The following is a 22,876-nucleotide window of genomic DNA, read 5'->3' on the forward strand; positions in this document are numbered from 1 at the left end:
CTACTCAGCTTCAAAAACAAAAACAAAAACAAAAAAAACATGTCCCCGGATTCATTGAAAAAAATCTGGTGACCATAAGCTAGGAGAGACACCTGTCTGAAGCTCCTGAAAGCTGCTGCGGCTCAGTGTAGAGACATTCCTGAGAGAGATGGGCCCAGTGGATTGACAGGATAGAAGCAGCTCTCTGTGTGCCGCCTTTGCTCCTTTTGGCCTGCTTGTGGGCTTGTCTAACCAGAGGCACCTGGTTAGAACACTGTTGAAAACAGATTACAGTCTTGGATCCAGAACACCTTCTGAGTCGAACGTTTTGGCTCCCAAACATTGCAGAAGCCAGCGCGGCTTCCACGGCTTCAGATTGTGAAATATACTCAGAGTCGCAAAGTGATTTCATGCTCTTTATTCAGCTCATAGTGGTGAGGAGGAATGAATGAAAGTCCCCTCAAAGTATCTGCTTTATATACACTATTTACACCATGGGCTGCACATGATTGGCTAATTCCGGAATTCTACTGTAAGCCAATCAGGTTGTGGATTCACTTCTATCTGGAGCAGGATTGGGTGGTTCCTGCCAACCAATCATACTGCTGCATTGTTCTAGGACCAATCAGACTGCTGCATTCTGAATCCTATTGTTCTAGGACCAATCAGACTGCTGCAGTTTGGATCCTATTCAACTCAGTACATAACAGATTGGCTGAAGGAGCTTCCTGCAGCCAATCGAAAGCTGCACCTTGCTTACCGAACGTTTTGGAAGTCGAACGGACTTCCGGAACAGATTCCGTTTGACTTCCGAGATATGACTGTAGTGGCCAGTGGTGTAATCCAAGCAGGGTCATCTTATCTATTTATCAATATTTACATACAGTGGTACCTCAGGTTACAGACGTTCCAGGTTACAGACGCTTCAGGTTACAGACTCCGCTAACCCAGAAATAGTACCTCGGGTTAAGAACTTTGCTTCAGGATGAGAACAGAAACTGCGTGGTGGCGGCGCGGTGGCAGCGGGAGCTCCCATTAGCTAAAGTGGTACCTCAGGTTAAGAACAGTTTCAGGTTAAGAACGGACCTCCAGAACGAATTGAGTTCTTAACCCAAGGTACCAGTGTACCTCACCAAAGCCTGTGAAATGCAAGATGTACATTAAAGGGTATTAACGGATGTTATGTTAAAGAATGTCAGAGACAAGTTTTCAAAATAAAACTAGGCACACTATAAAATACAATCACACATTAAAATACACACCAAATGTGCAGTGTCAGGTTAGGCTTGCTTAGACAAAAAAAGTTTTGAGCAGGCAGGGAGACCGGGGCAGCAAACACACCTGTCCACTGTCAGTGCTGCCGCCGCACTGAAGGACTGATTCCTTGCACGCTTGGATCATGTGCACTGTTGCACTGACCCATCTCTGTAATCCTTTCTTTCTGGAAAACAGGTCTTCCAGGCCATGGGAAGCTACGACCTGGGCTGCACGGCCGGCAGTGGGGAAAACACCCTTAGCGTTTTTGGGGATGCCGGACTCTCCATTCGGGCTGGTGAGCTGATGAGCCCCCTCCGGAAAGGTGAGTTTGTGAGGAGGAGCACAAAACAAGGATGTGGTCAGAGAGGGAGTTTGGGGGAGCAGGGAGCATTGTTGACTGATGCACTTACATCTCATTTCTACCATTGCAACTTGTTCTTTGTTTTTTAGATAATGTTTATTTGGTTTTACATATTTAAGTTTATGTTCATACCACAACACATCCGAAATGACAAGATTCCCTCCAATCTCTGGACTTCCCACCTCCATGGGTTTTTTTATTAAAACTTTTCTACTGCATCTTTTTTTAGTTAAGCCAAGTTTTCTATAATTCCATTGTATCCATAGTTCTCATTACATTACAAGTGTTTTTGCAGTCCTGCTAATGTTTTCAGCTGCTTACAGTGGTCCTTAAGGAAAATTGTAAATTTCCCCCATTCCATATGAAAGTTTTGGTCTTCCTGGTTGCGTGGCGAGCTCCTGACCCCCCCCCCCTCCGGTGGAAATAATGACACATGTCACAATTATTAAGGTTAATGGGCTAAAAAAAGGCCACAACTTTATTGGTTACAGGTGAAGAGCGGTATTGGCTTAGGCACTGGCCCTAACTGACTATATCCAACTCCAGCCTGTCTGCTCGAAGTCTGGGAAGGGTTAACCACCAGTAGGGGGAGTCCTGCTGATGCACATCAACTAGGAACCCCCCCCCCCCGGGGTCACAGATAGGGGGCGTGCCTTAGGCCCTAACCTACAATTCCAATTAGCATCCTATTCTTTCTGTTCTTCTAGCACATGGATGCGGCAGCAATGCTTCCCGGAAGAAGCGTTCACTGGAGTTCCACAAAGAGCTCCAGAAGAAGCGTAAGTGACGCGAGGGAAGAGGGGTGATAACCCTGAGGGGGTGAGAAATGGAGGATGCCTCCAGGGCCGGCTCTACTTTGAGGCATAATGAAGTGGCTGCCTCAGGTGGCAGATGCAGGAGGGCAGAGAATGGTGGCAAGGTGTTGGAGACACAGCTGTGTGTACCCTATGTGGCCAGTCCTGTGCCCCAATGCCAGTCTACTCCCCTCAGGTGTGGAATAGGATGCTGCCCCTTTGCCAGCCCTGAAGTCAGATTCAACTGAGGTGCACACTCCGACAGCTTTGAAACACTCTATCTGGGTTTTTTTAATCATGTGTTTGCTATTGTTTATTTATTGTCCATTTATTTAGCCAAAGGGGCACTCGGAGTGAAGATCGAAAAAGCTTACAGTCGAAAAAGACACGACACACGAGGAAAAAGAAAGGGGAGGGAGGAGGGAAAAGAAAGCACAAGTTTCTTAAAGTGACAATTGTTATAACAACAGTTAAGACCAGCAACTCCTTGCTGATGTCGTTGGTGGATCTGACACCCCTCAGTCAGTCTGACATCCGTCCGTCACAGCCACTCACCCTTCCAAGATGATGCAACCTTCTAAGATTGTACAATAATATCATAATTATGCAAGAATTATAATTAGGGATGCGCTGCAACCATTGTAGATCTCCATGTGTTGCCTTTCAGCTAGTTCTACTGTTTTCTGCGCTTGTAATCTGGGCAAATGGTTTGGAGGGCTTGTGCTTCCTGTCAAGTTCTGCTGTACGTAACAGAACTTGCACGCCATTCTCTTGAAAACGAAGCACCATGTGCCTTTTCAGCACGGTGGCACTGTGGGTTAAACCACAGAGCCTAAGACTTGCCGATCAGAAGGTTGGCGGTTCGAATCCCCGCGATGGGTGAGCTCCCCTTGCTCGGTCCCTGCTCCTGCCAACCTAGCAGTTCGAAAGCACGTCAAAGTGCAAGTAGATCAATAGGTACCGCTCCAGCGGGAAGGTAAACGGCATTTCCGTGCGCTGCTCTGGTTTGACAGAAGCGGCTTAGTCATGCTGGCCACATGACCCGGAAGCTGTACGCCGGCTCCCTTGGCCAATAAAGTGAGATGAGTGCTGCAACCCCAGAGTTGTCCATGACTGGACCTAATGGTCAGGGGTCCCTTTACCTTTAAATGCTTAGCTTTGGAGCGCACAGATCAGTTCCTCCTCGGTTTCCTTCCCACGTACAACCCCTCTGTCCTTGCAATAATGTGAAAGAGGCCTGAACAAGTGGCTGCGTTTATTTTGGTTTCTCTCTCTCCCGGCCCCCCAACCTCCAGACTTTCCTTTCCCATCCACTCATTCAGCTGCTTTTTGGTCCTTCTTTCCTCTCTGCAGTTTCCAAGTACCAAACCCCAGAGCTTCGGCGGTGTTGCCAGGGGGGCATGGTGTTGCTGCGCCAAAAGCTGACGTGCGAGGACCGTGCCAAGCGGATCCAGGGCCCAGACTCCCAGCAGTGTCGCCAAGCCTTCCTGGATTGCTGCAAAGTTGCTGCAGGCCTACGGCGAAAATCCTGGGGATCCCACAGCCTTGGGCGGAGTGAGTCGAGAGATTGGGAGCCTAGCCAGATTTAGGGTGGCACGGGCAGTTCCCCCACACAAAGCACTGAACCAGGGGGCGTGCGCAAAATTGAGAAGATTGATAACTGAGAAGACCTACTTGGGGGTTGCAAAATTGTGGCTTCGCTCAGGGTGCCATATTACAGTGGTACCTCAGGTTACATACACTTCAGGTTACATACGCTTCAGGTTACAGACTCTGCTAACCCAGAAATAGTACCTCGGGTTAAGAACTTTGCTTCAGGACAAGAACAGAAATTGTGCTCTGGCGGCACAGCAGCAGCGGGAGGCCCCATTAGCTAAATTGGTGCTTCAGGTTAAGTACAGTTTCAGGTTAAGAACGGGCCTCCAGAACGAATTAAGTTCTTAACCTGAGGTACCACTGTATCAAAGTTTCTCGTAGGGGCAGACGGGGCTCATCCACCTGAGAAAGTAGCCCATCTAGGAGAAGGAAGTCTCTGATCCAAAACCTCTGCTGCCTTGTGAGATTTCTTCAGGAGAAGGGAAGGCAGAGAAGGGGTGCAAACTCTATCTCTCAGCCCAGCTCTCAACATGGAACCTCTGCTTTCTGTGCAGCACAAACCCAGGAGCTGGAAGAGGACTTATTCGATGAGGAGTTCATTCAATTGCGGAGCGTCTTCCCTGAGAGCTGGCTCTGGAAATCGTACGATGTGGAGCGGACCTTCACGTAAGTAGGTCAGAGAGCTGGGCCTCAAGGCATCCTGGGAACGGAAGGTAGGTAGACAGAAGACCAGGATCTGCAGATAGATCTCTGAGTGATTTGCAGTAGATCAGCAATGAAATCTGACTCCCACGGTAGCTGTTGTGGCGTATAGTATGTATGCTGCAGCATCATCCCCCGTGATGCCTTGCCGCCCCGAAACTACTGGCTTGCTGTCCTTGCAGAACTACAATTCCTTTTTTAATTATTTTATTTATGCTTTTCAGGTTTATACATTTCTCTAATTTTACAATCATTTTATCATTTCAAAACTTGACTTCCTCCTCTTTCTGCAGTTCCTTACATTTATTTTTAATATCTTCTGCCTATCCAAATTAACTTAATTTGTTCATTTCTTCATCTTCTTTAAATATATACTTACGAAACTGCAGGTTATTACAATAATCCCTCCAATGTTCTTATCTGTTTACAATTTATCTGTAAATACTCAATGAACCATTTCCATTCTTTGATAAAGTTTGTTGTGTTGATTTCTTATTCTTCTGGTAAGTTTTGCCATTTCTGCATACTCCATTAGTTTATCTATCCATTCTTCTTTTGCTGGGAATTCTGCTTCTTTCCATTTTTGGGCGAGCAACATTCCTGCCGCTGTAGTTGCACACATGAATAAGTTACTATTCAGTTTAGGTAGCTCTCTCCCTATAATTCCCAAAAGAATTTGGGGAAATTATAGCTCCTTTGCAGAGCTACAGTTCCTGACATCCTTTTACATGCTGTAGTTCCCAGGAATCTCCACGAGTAGAATAAGGGTGCTTTCAATACATTGTGTGGATGTGGCAGGTCTAAGATGACTGGGCTTGGTCATCTGAGGCTTGGTTCTTGAAATATACTTGGAGTCGAGAGTGGATTTCATGCTTTTTATTCAGCTCATAATGGTGAGGAGGAATGGAAGTTCCCCCAGAATGTCTGCTTTAAATACAATATTTACACAATGGGCCCCACGTGATTGGCTTACTCTTCCGCCATGTTGGTCCCTTCCTGCCTCTCACAGTATATTTAGGCCCCATTTCTGTCTCCCACAGGACAAACGTGCTTCTTCCTGATTCCATCACCACCTGGGAGATCCAGGCTGTTAGCATGTCTAATACGAATGGTGAGCTGGGCATTTTTGTATTTCTAGGACCAAAACATTGTACTCTCTAGCTGCTGTTACCTTAAATACTCATTTATCCCTTTCAGGGTTTAATTCATCCATTTTCATTCAACTGACTACACAAACCCATCATAACACCCAACCCATTCTGCCATGCTGCATAAGCCTATATTATTATTTACTGCTTTCTACAAATGGCACATCTTCTCAAAACAGTTCACAATCTGATATCAGCATGCAGTGAAATAGACTTTTTAAAAAATTATGACTGAACAAAACAGCATTGCAAACAGTACTAAACACCCAAAAGCCAGCATTATGCCAGCAAAATATAGAAAAACTATCCAAATCGATGCAAAATAGTAATCATGCAGCTCAAATCTCTTTAATTAACTGAAGGCTTCAGCAAAGAAATGAATCTTTAAGGCCTTTTTAAAAGCCACAATTCTCAGGGCCTGCCGGATGTCCAATGAAATTGCCTTCAGCAACGGTGCAGCCACCACCAAAAAGGACCCGCGTTTGTGTGTTCACCAGTCTCGCCTCCTTGATCAACAGGCACCTCAGTAAAGCTTCAGAGGTGCATTTTCAGGTGTACATGGCACAAATTGAACACATTCATGCGGGGTGGCAACCAATGGTAGGCAAGTAGGGGTTGTGCCCTTGAATTCTGTAGTTAGAGTGAGTTATCCAGGAGAAGGCATGGCACATTCATTATACAGCTTTTGGTGAATGTGGAAGGCACACCTCTTTACCTTGAGGTGCATATTTTTAGAATCTACCTAAATAAAAATAAAAATGATAAAAATGATTTATTATTTATACCCTGCCTATCTGGCTGGGTTTACCCAGCCACTCTGGGTAGCTTGCAACAGAATTTTAATAATAATAAAGAGATAAAACATCAAACATTAAAAACTTCCCTAAACAGGGCTGCCTCCAGATGTCTTCTAAAAGTCATATAGTTGTTTATTTTCTTGACATCTGATGAGAGGGCATTTCACAGGGCGGGAGCCACTACCGAGAAGGCCCTGTGCCTGGTTCCCTGTGTAACCTCACTTCTTGCAGTGAGGAAACCGCCCGAAGGCCCTCGGTGCTGGACCTCAGTGTCTGGGCTGAACGATGGGGGTGGAGACGCTCCTTCAGGTATACTGGTCCGAGGCACCGACATTGTGCTCGGAAAATATACACCTTAGGGTCCCAGTGCAAGCAATTAATAAGGACAATAATAAAATAATATCTGTGCCAGGGACCTGCCAGCAAAACGGCAGCTTTCAGCTCAGTTCTGGAAGTCTGTGTTGCCGTTCTGATCTTTTCTTAATCCTGTGTCTCTTGCAAAAAAATACAACCAGGAAACGTCATTCCCTCTGGTTATCCGGTTGTCCATATTTCTCTCCCTCCCTCCTCCTTCCCTGGGGGCTCATTTGTTCTCGTTCTCTCAGGCATCTGCGTCTCAGAACCCGTTCGGGTCAGAGTCTTCCAGAACTTCCACATCTCTCTCCGGCTGCCCTACTCAGTGAAGCAGTTTGAACAGATTGAGCTTCAGCCGGTTCTCTACAACTACCAGCCTGATCCCATCAGCGTAAGCAAAGCCCCCACAATCTCCTCTCCCTTCCGCTGATCCTGTGCCTGCACAGGTCACCTGCTTTGGGTGCAGAAGGCCCCTGGTTCACTACCTAGGGCTTCTGCTAGGGACCGTGACCATACCCTCTCTGGAAACCCAGGAAAACTGATGCCAGACAGTGCAGACAACACTGTGGTGACCTGGCAGCTTCCTATGCGAGTCCCTGGGAACTGCTGTCAGCCCAAAAAAGCCAAGGCAAGCAGCATGAGGCAGGAACAGAAAGAGTGGAGCCGGTTCCACAGAAGATTTCTGAGCAGGCATTGCAATGAAATAGCTGAAGAGGGCAAATAAGAAAGCCTTATGGCTGTTAAGCATTGAGGCAAAAGGATCACTGCCCCACCAACCTCCGCATGCTCCCACCTGCCTGCCTTCTTACTTTCAACCAATCAGGAGGCGGCACTACCTGTCATTGGCTGTGGTTAATTTTATTTATATATGTTATTCCACCGTTGCCTGTGGCCAAAATAGGCACTGCAGGTTTTCAAAATGGTACCGAAACTTGCGAAACCTGTTTACCAGAAAGGAAAGCAGGCTGTGCACACACACCTTTCAGAATCTATATTTGAAAAAATAAAATAAACTCCACCTGTGTATCCACGGTCTATTCAATTACGGTATTTTTTACTTGGAGAAAACCCACCGAAAAGCAAGGCATGTCAGTTTCGGCAGGTCAGCCCTGAGTAAAAAAACCTCAGTTGAACGCTGCTTGATCGGATTCTTCTGCCTCTTGATTCTTTCTTTTGTCCCCTCTCTAGGTGTCAGTATACCTGGAGCCCCATGACGGCCTCTGCTCTCCTGCCACTGTAGGCCCGGCACGGAAGCAGCGGGTGGAGGTGCCCGGGAACTCTGCGGTCCCCATCCCCTTTGTGTTGGTTCCCATGGGAGCGGCCGACATCCCCATCACGGTCGTCGCCCTTGGTGGCTTCGGGGGAGGGGACAAAGTCTCCAAGAAACTGAGGGTCGAGGTAAGAGGCCTTTCATCGCAGGGACTGTTTTTCCGCTCCCAAGACCACTCTGGGCCCCCCTTCTTCTTCTTCTTCTTCTTCTTCTTCTTCTTCTTCTTCTTCTTCTTCTTCTTCTTCTTCTTCTTCTTCTTCTTCTCCTCCTCCTCCTCCTCCTCCTCCTTCTCCTTCTCCTTCTCCTTCTCCTTCTCCTCCTCCTCCTCCTTCTCCTCCTCCTTTGGTGATCACTCGTAGCCGAGTAAGGTTGTCTTCCATAAACACTGTTTTAACAGTGAGTCCGTAAGTGACTGTGGAGGCCAGTTCTGGACCCACACGTCCTTCCACAGTGGGGACATAGGTGTTATGTCCTTCTTTCCCCCTGCTGCTGCTGTTTTCCATCATGTCTTGGGCGAAGCTGATATCCCATGGTTGTTTCAGAAATTTCTCCATTTCTCTGTTGTTTAGCAACTTTAACAACAGCTGCAAAAATCCCTCTGTCCCAGTGAATAACCTGTTTTCACCATTTCCCCTCTCAGCCTGGGAAGAGGAGTGGTCTGTCGAATTGCAGGTGAACCTTATCAGTTGCTTGGCAAGTTCACAGACTCCTTTCATTCTTCCGTCCAACTGAAGATAAAATGAGCAATTATACTTCCAATTAAATTAAATTCCAGGTCCTCTTAGTGTTATTCCAATTCTTCTTCATTTGCAGAAAGAGGGTGCCGTCCAGGTGGAGGAATATTCCGTTTCCCTGGATAGTAAAGGTAGGAGACTTGAACACAGATCTGAAACCCAGTTCCTGAGGGTGGGTGATGCAGAAACAACTCTTGGCGTTTAAATACAGAACACGCATACATACACCACACCCAAAGCATTACATGGGTTATATCCCCCTGTCACCCATAGGTTGATAGCAGGTGAGCATCCTTTTAAAAAATGGAGAAAGTAAAAAGAAACCCTCAATCTCAAAAGAGAAGTCAGATAAAGAGGGGGCACCTGAGACCCTCCAGATATGCCCCCCGCCCCCCGCCAGCATGGCTAGTATTCAAGAGTCCCTTCCAGTATTGATGATATTTCTTGCACTTGTGGTTTGGAAGATGGGAGCTTGTGACCAGGGAGCCTGCACTCTTGACTGCCTCTATTTGCAGAGTAGCATACGCAGTATAATAGTAATAATAATGATAATAATAAACCTTTATTTATACCCCGCCCTTACTGGTTCAAAAACCGGGCTCAGGGTGGCTAACAACAAATTTTAAACACTTAATTATAAAAGCAGCATAAAATACAGTATAAAAATGTGATTAACAATAAAATTCAAAAATCAAAAATCAATTTAGGGGAAATAAGTATGAGATAATCCCCAGGGCTAGCTGGCTGAATTGGTCCTACTTGGGCCAGCAAGGAGGCCAGGGGAGAATTAGCTGTGAGGTCTCAGAGCGGGTGATCTTCATAAAAGGGGAGGGAAGAGAAGGGAAACAAAAGATCAGGCTGAATTCAAATTAAAGGCCAGGTGGAATAGCTCTGTCTTACAGGCCCGACGGAAGGAGGTTAAATCCTGCAGGGCCCTAGTCTCATGGGACAGAGCATTCCACCAGGTCGGAGCCGTCACTGAAAAGGCCCTGGCCCTGGTGGAGGATTGTCCGACTTCCTTAGGGCCCGGCCCTCTAAACTATAGTTATTCATGGACCTTAAGGTCCTCTGCGGGGCATACTAGGAGAGGCAGTCCCATAGATACAAGGGCCCTAAGCTACAAAGGGCTTATGTGTATAGTGGACCTTAAGGTCCTCTGCGGGGCATACTAGGAGAGGCAGTCCCATAGATACAAGGGCCCTAAGCTACAAAGGGCTTATGTGTATAGTGTATAGTGGCAATCTCCCAAATTATTATGATTTATTACATCTAGGATCATCCGAATGCTTAGCAGTTGGAAAGGATTAGAGAGCAACAGAGACGTCTTGTGAGCTAGAACATGAGGAGTGTCACTGTTCCATTGTAGGGCTACCCAAAATGCACCTGGGGTTGCCACTGTCAGAACAGGGTGCTACATTATGATGGGCCCATGGCCTGATCCTGCTACAGAGCTCTTCTCACATTCTTTATGCACAGGAACTTAGCTGCTCTAAGGAAATTTCAAACAGGCTTTTTGGGGAGGCTGCCTGATGTTCCCAGGAAGTATACAGACCATGGTAGTCTGCGCTGGCAAAGGGGGGAGGCTGTGAATCCCAGATCCCTAAATTCTTCGGAAGGGCTGCAGAAGCTGTTGGCTTGGAGTGGTGAGGAGCTACCAATGTTTTCCCTTCTTTTTTCTCCCGTTCGAGACAGATGGGCGCACCAGAACGGTGGAGATTTCAGGCGAGATTCCCTCCAACGCCATTCCCGGCAGCGACTTCAAGATGAGCGTCCGTTTGACAGGTGCAAGGAACAAGCCAGAGAGGGAATAATAGAATTGTAGAGTTGGAAGCCCTTGCAATACAGGAATCTCGATGCCAAACCTTCCTTTAGTTTCACTTATTCTCCATCTGGCAGTTAAAAGATTTCCAGGTTGTAGCGGCACACTGGCATGGCAGATTAAACTGGTTTGAATCAAGCGAGCAGGGGACGCTGTGGGTCTCCAACAGAGAATTATCAGTACCTTAAACAAACATAATAATAATAATAATAATAATAATAATAATAATAATAATAATACCTATTTTTCTGTTTGTTAAGGGAGACCCCTGTTCCCCTCCCAGAGCTACAGTTCCTAGCATGGCTTAACAATCAATTCTTCACAGGGAAATTTGGGAGAGGAATAGTCTCCTAACAGCTCCTTTAGCAAACTGCACCTCCCATAATCCTTTGCAGGAAGCCATGACAGTTCAAGGTGGTGCCACAGTGCTTTAAATGGACTGTGTTGCTGCGGCCCGGGCCTTGTGCAAACATTGTTTTAAAAGCATAACAGTTGGCCGGGGTTGTGGTAGGGGGAAGATGGGAAATAGTTTTGTTGTTTTCCCTCGCGGGCCCGTGCCGTGTTCTGAAGCATTGTTTTGCCTTGGGCCACCAGGCTCCGTGCCTGCTGACGTCCTTCAGAGTTCCCTGACCCCGGACGGCCTCTCGTCTCTGCTGAGGGTTCCCCAGGGATGCGGGGAGCAAACCATGGTCCTGCTGGCCCCCGGAGTCTATGCCATGCAGTACCTGGACAAGACAGAGCAGTGGCTGCACCTGAAACCAGAGAGCAAGGAAAAAGCACTGGAAAACCTCCGTTCAGGTGATGGGCCATGATGCATGCTGGGAGACACAAAGAGGATGCGCTGAGCTGTATTAACTTACAAATTACTGCACACGCCCCAGTAATTTACACACCTGCAATTTTCACAAGGAAAAAGCATACTGTAAAATTATATATAAACAGACTGGCCACGTTCATCCTTAGCTAACAGCTCAGTAGCCCAAAGAGGCAGCAGCACTGATTGGCTGGTGCCCGTGACGCCACAACTCCACCTCCCCATCCTGCCTTGCAGTCCATCTCCATGTGCCAATTGGAGCAGGCCAATTTGGGGGGTGGGGGCAGGGAAGTAGGAGGACCATTTGGCCTTGGCCTCAAGCTCAGAGAGACTTCCCTAGAGCATGGATCGGCTGAGGATCTCCCACTCCATTCGTTCGTTTTAAGGATCTGCCTTCACTCACGCTTGGCCCCTGAAGGATCCTGGCCTGTTTCTTCCTTTACCCCTATGCCGCCAAAAATAAATCTAAAACTAGGAAATCCTTATGGACGTTTTGCAGAGAGGAAGCAAAGCAGCCATGATAGGTGTCTGTTATGTACTGAGTTGAATAGGATCCAAACTGCAGCAGTCTGATTGGTCCTAGAACAATGGGATTCAGAATGCAGCAGTCTGATTGGTCCTAGAACAATAGGATTCAGAATGCAGCATTCTCATTGGTCCTAGAACAATGCAGCAGTATGATTGGTTGGCAGGAACCACCCAATCCTGCTCCAGATAGAAGTGAATCCACAACCTGATTGGCTTACAGTAGAATTCCGGAATTAGCCAATCATGGGCAGCCCATTGTGTAAATAATGTATATAAAGCAGATACTGTGAGGGGACATTCATTCACTCCTCCTCACCACTATGAGCTGAATAAAGAGCATGAAATCACTTTGCGACTCTGAGTATATTTCAATGTCTTTTGGGTGTTTGCCTTTTGCACTGCAGGCTATGAGCGGATCCTCACTTTCCGGAAGACAGACGGGTCCTACGGAGCTTGGATCACCCACCCCAGCAGTGTCTGGTGAGACTCAGCGCTGCGAAGGAGGCGGGAGGAGAGGTTCTGGGTGCGAGTATTGGGATGGTGCCAAACTAGACCTGCTTAATCAATCTTTATCCCAATCCCCTTGCACTGTGTGGTTAGGCCATATCTGGTCTTCATTTGGCCTTGGCTCTGTCTGTTTATGGCAGTGGGCATTTGTCCTGCATTCTGCTTGCTTTGCAAGGTGTTTTACGTGTCTTCCCATTATTCACCCCCTCATCCCTTTATTTTCAAGGCCTTTCCCTGTCACTTTTCAAATCACAAAAAAGTCCAGTCCTTTTTTAAAAAAGTGGATTTGCTGCATTAGGCCTGCCCTGTTGCTCAGATGATGATAATAATAATAATAGTAATAATAATAATAATAATAATAATAATAATAATAATAATAATAATAGTAATAGTAATAATAGTAATAATATATTTATACCCCGCCCATCTGGCTGGGTTTCCACAGCCACTCTGCGCAGCTTCCAACAAAATATTAAAATACAATAGTCTGTTAAACATTAAAAGCTTCCCTAAAGAGGGCTGCCTTCAGATATCTTCTAAAAGTCTGGTAGTTGTTCTTCTCTTTGACATCTGGTGGGAGGGCGTTCGCCACTATCGAGAAGGCCATCTGCCTGGTTCCCTGTAACTTGGCTTCTCGCAGCGAGGGAGCCACCAGAAGGCCCTCGGTGCTGGACCTCAGTGTCTGGGCTGAATGATGGGGGTGGAGACGCTCCTTCAGGTATACTAGACCGAGTCCGTTTAGGGCTTTAAAGGTCAGCACCAACACTTTGAATTGTGCTTGGAAATGTACTGGGAGCCAGTGTAGATCTTTCAAGACCAGCTTTATATGGTTTCGGTGGCCGCTCCCAGTCAGCAGTCTAGCTGCCGCATTCTGGATTATTATTTAAAGGAGATGCAATATCCCATCTTTGGGGGGTGGAGTATTCAGGTCCACACATGTATAGCTTCGGCCCTGCCGCCCCCTCAGTTTCTCGCAGACCGCTTGCTCCCCCCTGAACTCGTCAGAGTTGTTGCGCTAGGGGGCGACGCAGCAACCCACTCTTATTGCAGAAAACCAGGGGCCCCTTCACACGGATGTTCCACTGCAGGTGTGTTTTGCAGTGTGGCACAGTGACAGCTCCTCAGTGGTGGATATATTCTATATTGTTAATTCTATCACAAGGTTTCCTCCAGTGCAGCCTGGAGGGGCTAAAGCTCAACAAAAGCAGGGGCGCGCGAAAAGTTTTGAAACCTTGACAGGAAGTTACGCCATGCGCTATAATAATAATAATAATAATAATAATAATAATAATAATAATAATAATATAATATATTATTTGTACCCCGCCCATTTGGCTAGGTTTCCCCAGCCACTCTGGGCGGCTTCCAACAAGGATTAAAAATACACCAAAATGTCACAGATTAAAAACTTCCCTGAACAGGGCTGCCTTCGCATGTCTTCTAAATGTCAGATAGTTGTTTATCTCTTTGGCATCTGATGGGAGGGTGTTGCACAGGGCAGGTGCCACTACCTAGAAGGCCCTCTGCCTGGTTCCCTGTAACCTCACTTCTCGCAATGAGGGAACCGCCAGAAGGCCCTCAGTACTGGACCTCAGCGTCTGGGTAGAACGATGGGGGTGGAGATGCTCCTTCAGGTACACTGGAAAGGAGGTGGTGTAGCACCCCCAAGCACTTGTAGGCACAAACCGTATTGTCATACATGTGGGTAAAACGATTCATTGTTAACGTTAGGATTTTGATTAATTGGGATATGGATGAAAGTGCAGAACTATGCCAGGCAGGGAATTCAGGGAAATCCTGGGCTGGCTTATGGAAACCAATCTGGCTGCCTGTGGGGAGAAGAGCAGTTACAAAAAGGTGTTGAAGGGCCTTTGAGGTGAGGAATCCTTTAGCACCCTGTTACCAAGGTGATGGAGTGTGTGTTTGAGGGGACAGGAAAAAGGAGGCTTGAAGCAAGGGTTTCTGGGAGTAAGCAGGGCTGAGATCCATCTTGGTGAGAAGAGGCAAGGTTGCCTGCAATGCTTTTTGGGCCATGCCATAAAATCTGGACTCCCTCTGTGCAGACTGAAGGTGTAAATGGGCAAATGAGCCCTATTTCTCAAAGCACTACAGTCTCCGCTGTGTCTTCTATTCTCCAAAGGGACACAAACCCTGTGTGTGTGCCTGGGATGCCATGGGCTCTTGCCACCGCTCGCATAGCTGTCAACGTTTCCCTTTTTTAAAGGGAAGTTACCTTATTCTGAATAGGATTCCTCGCAATAAAAGGGAAAAGTTGACAGCTATGACTGACTTTCGTAACAGCATTAGTTGCTTGTGACTGATCTAGCAGCATCAAAAGGACTGTTGTGGCCTCTGAGTTTTATGGTATGTGCTTGAAAACCTCCAACATAATGCTGACCGCTTGGAGGCACCCCAAGTCAGCAGAGCAGTCCCTGCAGCCATGTTCAGTGCCTCCTTTTTAAATACGAGCTCCCATTAAGGGCCCTGGATGCGCATGCGAGTGTTGAGATGTGCATGCACACACAATCTCCACACCTGTGTCTGATTATTCGCCTGTCCTCCGACTCTCCTTCCCTCCAGGTTGACGGCTTTCGTGACAAAGGTTTTGACTCTGAGCCGCGAGTACCAAGAGGTGGATGAGGCCAAGATCCGTGAGACGGTGCAGTGGCTGCTGAATAAGCAAAAAGAGGATGGTTCCTTCGAAGACCCACATCCTGTCTATCATCGGGAGATGCAGGTGAGCCCCTGAGCAACCATTAAAAAATCAAACCTAATGAAAACTCACCGGCGTTTTCATGCAAATTTCTCCAAATTAACACATTGGTTTATGTACACATTTTCGCAAGCGCTTTCCCCATAATATAAAACATTTCACCAATATCTTCATTTTTACGCCCACTATTATTGTAAACTTTGTTTGCAGAACTGCATCACAAAAATCAGGTGAGTGCAAGTTTCAAAGGATGGCTGAGTTTTGGTTTCTATTGTGACTCGGAAAGGGTGAATCGATTCTCCGTCAGCCATGCGTTCCCTTGTCTTTCCTCCCCAGGGTGGCGTTGGCGGCCTTCATGGAGGCATCTCGCTCACGGCGTACATCACCATTGTGCTTCAGGAGGCTTTGGCTGTGTACAAAGAGGAGGAGTCGGATCCAGAGCAGGAAAGAGCGAAGCAGGAACAGCTGAGCCGACTGGTAAGAAGCAAGGGAAGGCTGCAGCGGCGGGGCAAGCAGAAAATATGTGCAGTGAGGTTACAGGGAACCAGGCAGAGGGCCTTCTCGGTGGTAGCTCCCACCCTGTGGAATGCCCTCCCATCAGATGTCAAAGAGATAAACAACTATGTGACTATTATTCTTATTCTTATATTAAGAAACCACTGGAGAGCCAGGTAATATGCTGGACATGGAAATCCAGCCGGCCCAGAATCTCCATTTTCAACTTTTTTATTAAAAAAAAAACACACAATCAAGTTTCTATCCCTCATGGCACCTGACTTCTGGCTGATCCTGCCTCTTCCTGCCCAGGCAGCAAAGCTCCCCACCTCCTTCCCTTCCTCCTCCCTTGACATCACTGTAATGTTGCATATCCCACCTTGCTGTGTTCTTATGGCAAATTGCAAGCTACAAACACTCAAATACGTATCAATCAATATTTGCTTTTCCTTCTTTTCCAGAGAAACGGCCTGGCTCAGGCGACTGCCTTCCTTTCCCGCAAGCTGGAGGATCAATCCCTGGGCCCGTACCCTGTCGCCATCACCAGCTACGCCCTGACGATCGCTTCCGACGACAAGTCAGCCATTGCGAGTGCCGGCGTCCGCCTGAAGAGTCTCGCTACGGAGGACAAAAGTAATCGCCCTCAATCCCAATAAAACTCTGGCCTTTCAGATTCTGAGCTAACGTACGAGATCCTGGCCTCGCATGTGTGTCCCCTTCCCCAATACATCGCATCTGCATGGCCCCTACATTCTGACCTCTCATGCTTCTTCCAGACAACACCATGATGTTCTGGGAAGTGGAGAAGGACCGGCTGCAGAATGAGAAGAAACCTGGCCGGGTGCCTCCCGCTTCAGCCATCTCGGTGGAGGCCACCGCATATGGGCTCCTCTACCTGTTGCAGAAAAACGACATTGCCTCAGCAGGCAAGGTGGCTCGGTGGCTGACGGAGCAGAGGAACTATGGGGGAGGCTTCAAATCGACCCAGGTATGGTCTCCCGCAGGGCATGTTTACAAAACGGAGGGACTTTTTTTAATTAAAGGTTTTCTTGATTCACAAAAGTGTGTGCAATGTCTCTTATCTCCTATTCCCCCCCCCCCATGTAACATTTTTACAAATCAGTTTCATTTGTTGAGACATTAGGAAGAAAGGGGTGAAAGAGGAGGAGAGGGGGGAAGATAGGTGGGGTGGGGTGGCGATGTTTCTATTTTACTTACTATATGTAGGGTTTGGTGTTAGCGTTGCTTGTGCAGGTTCTCTGCTGTTCACTTGTGTTCCTTTGGTGGTGAGAGAGGTTGGGGTTGGCCTAGGGTGTGGTTGTTCATTTGTGGTTGGCTGTGGTGGTTTTTGTTTTCATGTGTGAGTGGAGTGGGTGGGTGTTTTGGATCAGGGTAGCCATATTGAGAGCCAGTGTGGTGTAGTGGTTAAGAGCGGTAGTCTCATAATCTGGGGAACCGGGTTCGTGTCTCCGCTCCTCCACATGCAGCTGCTGGGTGACCTTGGGCTAGTGACACTTCTTTGAAGTCTCTCAGCCCCACTCACCTCACAGAGTGTTTGTTGTCGGGGAGGAAGGGAAAGGAGAATGTTAGCTGCTTTGAGACTCCTTAAAGGGAGTGAGAGGCGGGATATCAAATCCAAACTCTTCTTCTTCTTCTTCTATTGATTTGTATGCTGTTGGTGGATTTTTGTCATTGTCTTGTTGGGCTGTGTATGTAATAAAGGGGAGCCATACCGGGGTGAAGGCGTCTTCTTCTATTTGTCCTCATGTCAGTTTCAGTTTATTGGTTAATTTTTCTAGTAGGGCTGTTTACTATTTGGTACCACTGGTCCATGATTACTAAACGGAGGGACTATTGATGGCCACCAGCTCAGGTGGCTTTCAAGGGCGCTTTGACGAATGCATGGAGGGTAGTCTTTGTGGCTGCTGGCCCTCATTTCTCTAATTCTCAGGGACTAGCCCAGTGCAGGCTGTGTTTTCCCACTCAAACTCTCATAAACTGGCCCACTTCTCCCTCCTTTCAGGACACAGTGGTGGCGCTAGAAGCTCTGTCCCGCTATTGGATCAGCTCCTTCGAGGAGGAGGACAACGAGCTGAAAGTGACCGTCAAGATCCCCGGGAAAAGCTTGCCGAGGTCCTTTACCTTTGGGCGGTCGAATGATCCGATCCAGGAAGAACTTCAGGTGAGGGTTCGGGGTAGGGATTCCTGCCAAACTAGGATTCCGGACACTCGCCTGATTCGATTTGGGCAGATCAGCCCGACCTGGGGTGGATCATGGGATCCCTTCAGAATCCATAGGCCCACAATCCCCTTCATGAGGCAAACCCTGGGGACTGCTGTCACAGTGTGGGTATTACAGTGTTATTTGGTCTGGCCGTTCACTTTCCCTCCTTGTTTTTCCCCCACCTTCAGTTTTCCATGGGAAGTAACATCCATCTGAAAGTGGAAGGGAAGGGGAAAGGGACTCTAACCGTGAGTAGCTTCATCATTTGTCTGCTTTGCTTTTAATTAATACCAACTGATTCTCTCTCATTTGTATAAGCTTTATATTCAGGAAGGGCTGCACTGTGCTCTACGTGGGGCTATCTTTGAAGGTGACCCGGAAACTACAACTAATCTAGAATGCGGCAGCTAGACTGGTGGCTGGGGGCGGCCGCCAAGACCACATAACACCAGTCTTGAAAGACCCACATTGGCTCCCAGTACGTTTCCGAGCACACTTCAAAGTGTTGGTGCTGACCTTTAAAGCCCTAAACAGCCTCAGTCCAGTATACCTGAAGGAGTGTCTCCACCCCCATCATTCAGCTCAGGCACTGAGGTCCAGCACCGAGAGCCTTCTGGCGGTTCCCTCCCTGCGAGAAGCCAAGTTACAGGGAACCAGGCAGAGGGCCTTCTCGGTAGTGGCGCCCTCCCTGTGGAACACCCTCCCATCTGATGTCAAGGAAATAAATAACTATCTGACTTCCAGAAGACGTCTGAAGGCAGCTCTGTTTAGGGAAGTTTTTAATGTTTTATTCTATTTTTAATATTCTGTTGGGAGCTGCCCAGAGTGGCTGGGGAAACCCAACCAGATAGGCAGGGTATAAATAATAATAATAATAATAATTATAATTATTATTATTATTATTATTATTATTATTATTATTATTATTATTACTACTACTACTACTACAGCCCCCCACCCTGCCTCACTTTCTACCTGAAGCCTGCCAGCTTCCTCCTCCTTAGACACCTGGGCTCTGAACAAACCTTTACTCCAGTGTCGCTACTGCGAGTGCACAGCTTGAGAGCTAGGAGGAGCACTCCTCTTCTGTCTCTGTTCCCTTCCAGGTCCTGAAGCAATACCACGTCTTGGCTGTGCAAAATACTTCGTGCCAGACTCTCGGGCTGCAGGTGGACGTGAGTGGTTCCTTTCAGCGTGCACGTAAGTCTGGGCTTCAGATTCCAGTTCTATAATTCTGAGGTCGGGGAGACCGCCACTCTCCACATTAACCACCGCGGACTCCACTATTGCCCTCTGAGGCCCTTCTCTGTGAGCCCGCTCCACGAGAGGTTTGGAGGGCCGCAATGCAAGAGCAGGCCTTATCAGTGGTGGCTCCTCGGTTGGGGGACGCTCTCCCCAGGGAGGCTCGCCTGGGACCTTCGTTACTTGTCTTTAGGCTCCAGGCAGAAATTTCTTTCCTCTGGGCCTTTGGCGTTGAATTATCCACAGCCTTCTTGAGTGGGTGGAGAAGTGCTTTATATATACATCTGTCATGAATCTTCCAGCATTCATCACTATGTGAGCCAGTGTGATGTAGTGGTTAAGAGTGGTGGACTCGTAATCTGGTGAACTGGGTTCGCTTCCCCGCTCCTCCACATGCAGCTGCTGAGTGACCTTGGGCTAGTCACACTTCTTTGAAGTCTCTCAGCCTCACTCACCTCACAGAGTGTTTGCTCTGGAGGAGGAAGGGAAAGGAGAATGTTAGCCGCTTTGAGACTCCTTCGGGTAGTGATAAAGCGGGATATCAAATCCAAACTCCTCTTCTTCTTCTTCTTCTTCTTCTACAAGTTCAAGTGTTATGAGAGAAAGAGGGGGGAAATTTTCTTTCTTCAGCCACTGCATAATTTTATAAATTTCTATTATGTCAACTCGCCTCTAAACTCAAACTCACACGCCACAACTGTTGCCAGTAGGGAATTTGCTCCTTCCTCTTAACCATCTTGACCTTTTTCAACAGCCGACATATTAGACTACTACTATGAATATGAAGATTATGGTCTAGAGGATTCTGAGCCGAAAGCAGACCCCGCCGACCAGCCGTTGTCACCGATCGAAGTCTTTGATGCCCGCCGACGCCGCAGGAGGGAAGCCAAAGACCCTGGGCAGGCACAGAAGGAGGTCACCTACAATGTGTGCTTCTGGTAAGGTTTGATGAATGGACATTTCTTGAACGGGCATAATATTCTGGTTCTAACCAGAACTGGGCCATTTTGAGGAGGAAATCACTCCCTTCCTCTCTTTGGGCACTGCCTTTTAGGGGATGGCAAGTACAGTGGTACCTCGGTTTAAGTACTTAATTTGTTCTGGAGGTCCGTTCTTAACCTGAAACTGTTCTTAACCTGAAGCACCACTTTAGCTAATGGGGCCTCCTGCTGCCGCCATGCCGCCGGAGCCCAATTTCTGTTCTTATCCTGAAGCAAAGTTCTTAACCTGAAGCACTATTTCTGGGTTAGCGGAGTGTGTAACCTGAAGTGTATGTAACCCGAGGTACCACTGTATTTGCCTGGGTCCAGTAGTGGCATGCTAGCCCAACACTCTATAGCTCAACACTCTAACCATTGCGCAATGTTGCCGCTACCTGAAAAACAGAATATCCTTTCCCTAACCTTTCTGTTTTCAATTCTTTCCTCTCTACAGGAGACAAACAGGGGCTCATGTCTCTGGCATGGTTATCGTGGACATCACCCTGCTGAGTGGCTTCCATCCGGACGAGAACTACCTTGAGGAGGTGAGCAGAGGCTGTGTGGGCATTTTGGCATATGGCAAGGCTCAGGGTCCAGGCCTGCCAAGACCCCACCAAGCCCCATCAAGTTCCCTTCCCCGTGGGGCCTTTAGATATGCCTCAGCGCAATTGGAGCCTGGTCCATTAGCACACCAGCCCTCCAACAAACGGCTGGGCCTGGCCTAGTATTATGGGCCACCACTCAGTCTGCTGTAATAATAATAATAATAATAATAATAATAATAATAATAATTCCCAGCCCATCTGACTGAGTTGCCTCATCTGCTAGAGCCTCATCAGGACAAAGGACTGTGGCGATGCCATTCAGCTATGAGAACCTTATCCTGCTTAGTAGCCTCAATGGCTATTATTATTATTATTATTATTATTATTATTATTATTATTATTATTATTATTATTATTTCAATTTTTAAAATTAATTTTCCAAAAAAAATTAACACAAACAAACAAACAAACAAACATAAATCCTAGCCGTAATTAAACCAATCTTAATAACATTGTTAAGTGACTTCCTCAAATCCCCTTGGTTGAATTTCATTGTATATCATTTTAACAGTTTTCCAAAATTATTATTATTATTATTATTATTATTATTATTATTATTATTATTATTATTGCCACAATGGCCATATTCTCTGCTGTTGGGGGCATCACCAGATGTCAAAGAGAAAAACAACTACCAGACTTTTAGAAGACATCTGAAGGCAGCCCTGTTTAGGGAAGCTTTTAAGGTTTAATAGGTTATTGTATGTTAATATTCTGTTGGAAGCTGTGCGGAGTGGCTGGGGAAACCCAGCCAGATGGGTGGGCAATCAATCAATCAATCAATCAATCAATTATTAATTAATTAATTAATTAATTAAGTCCCTTAGAGCTCATGCAGACTTTCCTGCGACCTTCCCCCGGGGAAACTTGATCTTTAGCGCTGAAGCAGAGCAAACATTTTCCTGTTTTCCTGAGTTTTCCTGAGGGGAAAGCGGCAGAGCACATGAGAAGCTGCTCAGACCTGTGTCTAAGAAGCACAGGATGAGAGGGAAGCTTTTTGGACGAGCCTTCAATTCCAGTGGGTGGGAATTGCAGGTGGGGAGAGAGTAGGGCGTCTGTCCTCAGGCCCTCCTTTCGGGGTTTCCATGGCAGTGTCCGGTTGGCCGCTGCAAGAACAGAACGCTGCACCAGACCCAGCTCTTCTTACGACTCTCCTGTTTGCCGGTTCACCTCCTTGTTTCTTTCCTTGATCTCCCAGCTGCGAACTCTCCCCGATCAATACATCAGCCACTGGGAGATCCAAGGACGGCGGCTGCTGCTCTACTTTGACTCGGTGAGAGAGATGTGTGCAGGATTATGCCACAAGAACGGTGGCAGTGGGGGGCAGGGAGGAAGGGCAGCTGCACAGAGGAGTTCAGATAAACTCTCTCCCCCCCCCCCGCCCCATTGTAATGTGCAAGAGGCCAGGATGGCACCCACCCAACCTGCCTTTGGACTATATGGCACTAAACCTTTTTTATCTGAGCGAGGGCCACATTTGCTTCTCTGCAACCTTCTGGGGGCCGCATGCCGGAGGTGGGCGGGGCCAAGGGGTGAAAGTGGGCGGAGCAACAAAGGTCAATTCTGTCCTTGTACACTAGGCTAGTTTCTATGCACTCTGACCCCTGCCTCTCTATCCTCCACCCAAAGAAGCAAGAGTTTGAAGGGCACCTTCCAGCCAAGCAGCTGGAGTCGCCTCCCTTTTGAAGTGACTGGCCCAGTGAGCTTAATGGCCGAGTGGGGATTCGAACTCGGATCTCCCTGCTTACAGCACAAAACCAACTCTGAAATGATATGCAGGAGGCCCTGGATTTGGTACCTCACATCTCTACTTATCAGGGCTTTTGCCTTTGCAGGACTGCTTCCACTTTGCATAGACGGCACTTGGCAATCACACTTGTGCCCTTCTGATGTTTTGGGCTCAGTGGAGGCCTTGCCAGCCTCGATCTGCCTCCAGCCTGCCACGTTACTTACATCC

At 47.4% G+C, this 22,876-nt stretch overlaps 1 protein-coding gene across 1 annotated transcript in view; it reads left to right on the plus strand.

Moving 5' to 3' along the window:
* The window catches only part of LOC308581214 (complement C4-A-like), a 67,025-nt gene that overhangs the window by 31,269 nt on the left and 12,880 nt on the right, over positions 1-22,876 (plus strand). The window contains exons 15-35 of the mRNA XM_081183747.1: positions 1,432-1,558; positions 2,305-2,376; positions 3,745-3,945; positions 4,542-4,653; positions 5,730-5,800; positions 7,240-7,379; positions 8,177-8,386; positions 9,072-9,123; positions 10,685-10,774; positions 11,406-11,609; positions 12,558-12,633; positions 15,241-15,397; positions 15,710-15,850; positions 16,330-16,501; positions 16,645-16,856; positions 17,892-18,050; positions 18,281-18,340; positions 19,199-19,292; positions 20,089-20,272; positions 20,769-20,859; positions 22,118-22,192. Of these exons, the coding sequence (XP_081039873.1) occupies positions 1,432-1,558; positions 2,305-2,376; positions 3,745-3,945; positions 4,542-4,653; positions 5,730-5,800; positions 7,240-7,379; positions 8,177-8,386; positions 9,072-9,123; positions 10,685-10,774; positions 11,406-11,609; positions 12,558-12,633; positions 15,241-15,397; positions 15,710-15,850; positions 16,330-16,501; positions 16,645-16,856; positions 17,892-18,050; positions 18,281-18,340; positions 19,199-19,292; positions 20,089-20,272; positions 20,769-20,859; positions 22,118-22,192 (2,700 nt within the window). The remainder of the gene's footprint in view (positions 1-1,431; positions 1,559-2,304; positions 2,377-3,744; positions 3,946-4,541; positions 4,654-5,729; positions 5,801-7,239; positions 7,380-8,176; positions 8,387-9,071; positions 9,124-10,684; positions 10,775-11,405; positions 11,610-12,557; positions 12,634-15,240; positions 15,398-15,709; positions 15,851-16,329; positions 16,502-16,644; positions 16,857-17,891; positions 18,051-18,280; positions 18,341-19,198; positions 19,293-20,088; positions 20,273-20,768; positions 20,860-22,117; positions 22,193-22,876) is intronic.

The sequence above is a fragment of the Podarcis bocagei genome (genome assembly GCF_964188305.1).
Source record: "Podarcis bocagei genome assembly, chromosome: 2".
Classification (NCBI taxonomy): domain Eukaryota; kingdom Metazoa; phylum Chordata; class Lepidosauria; order Squamata; family Lacertidae; genus Podarcis; species Podarcis bocagei.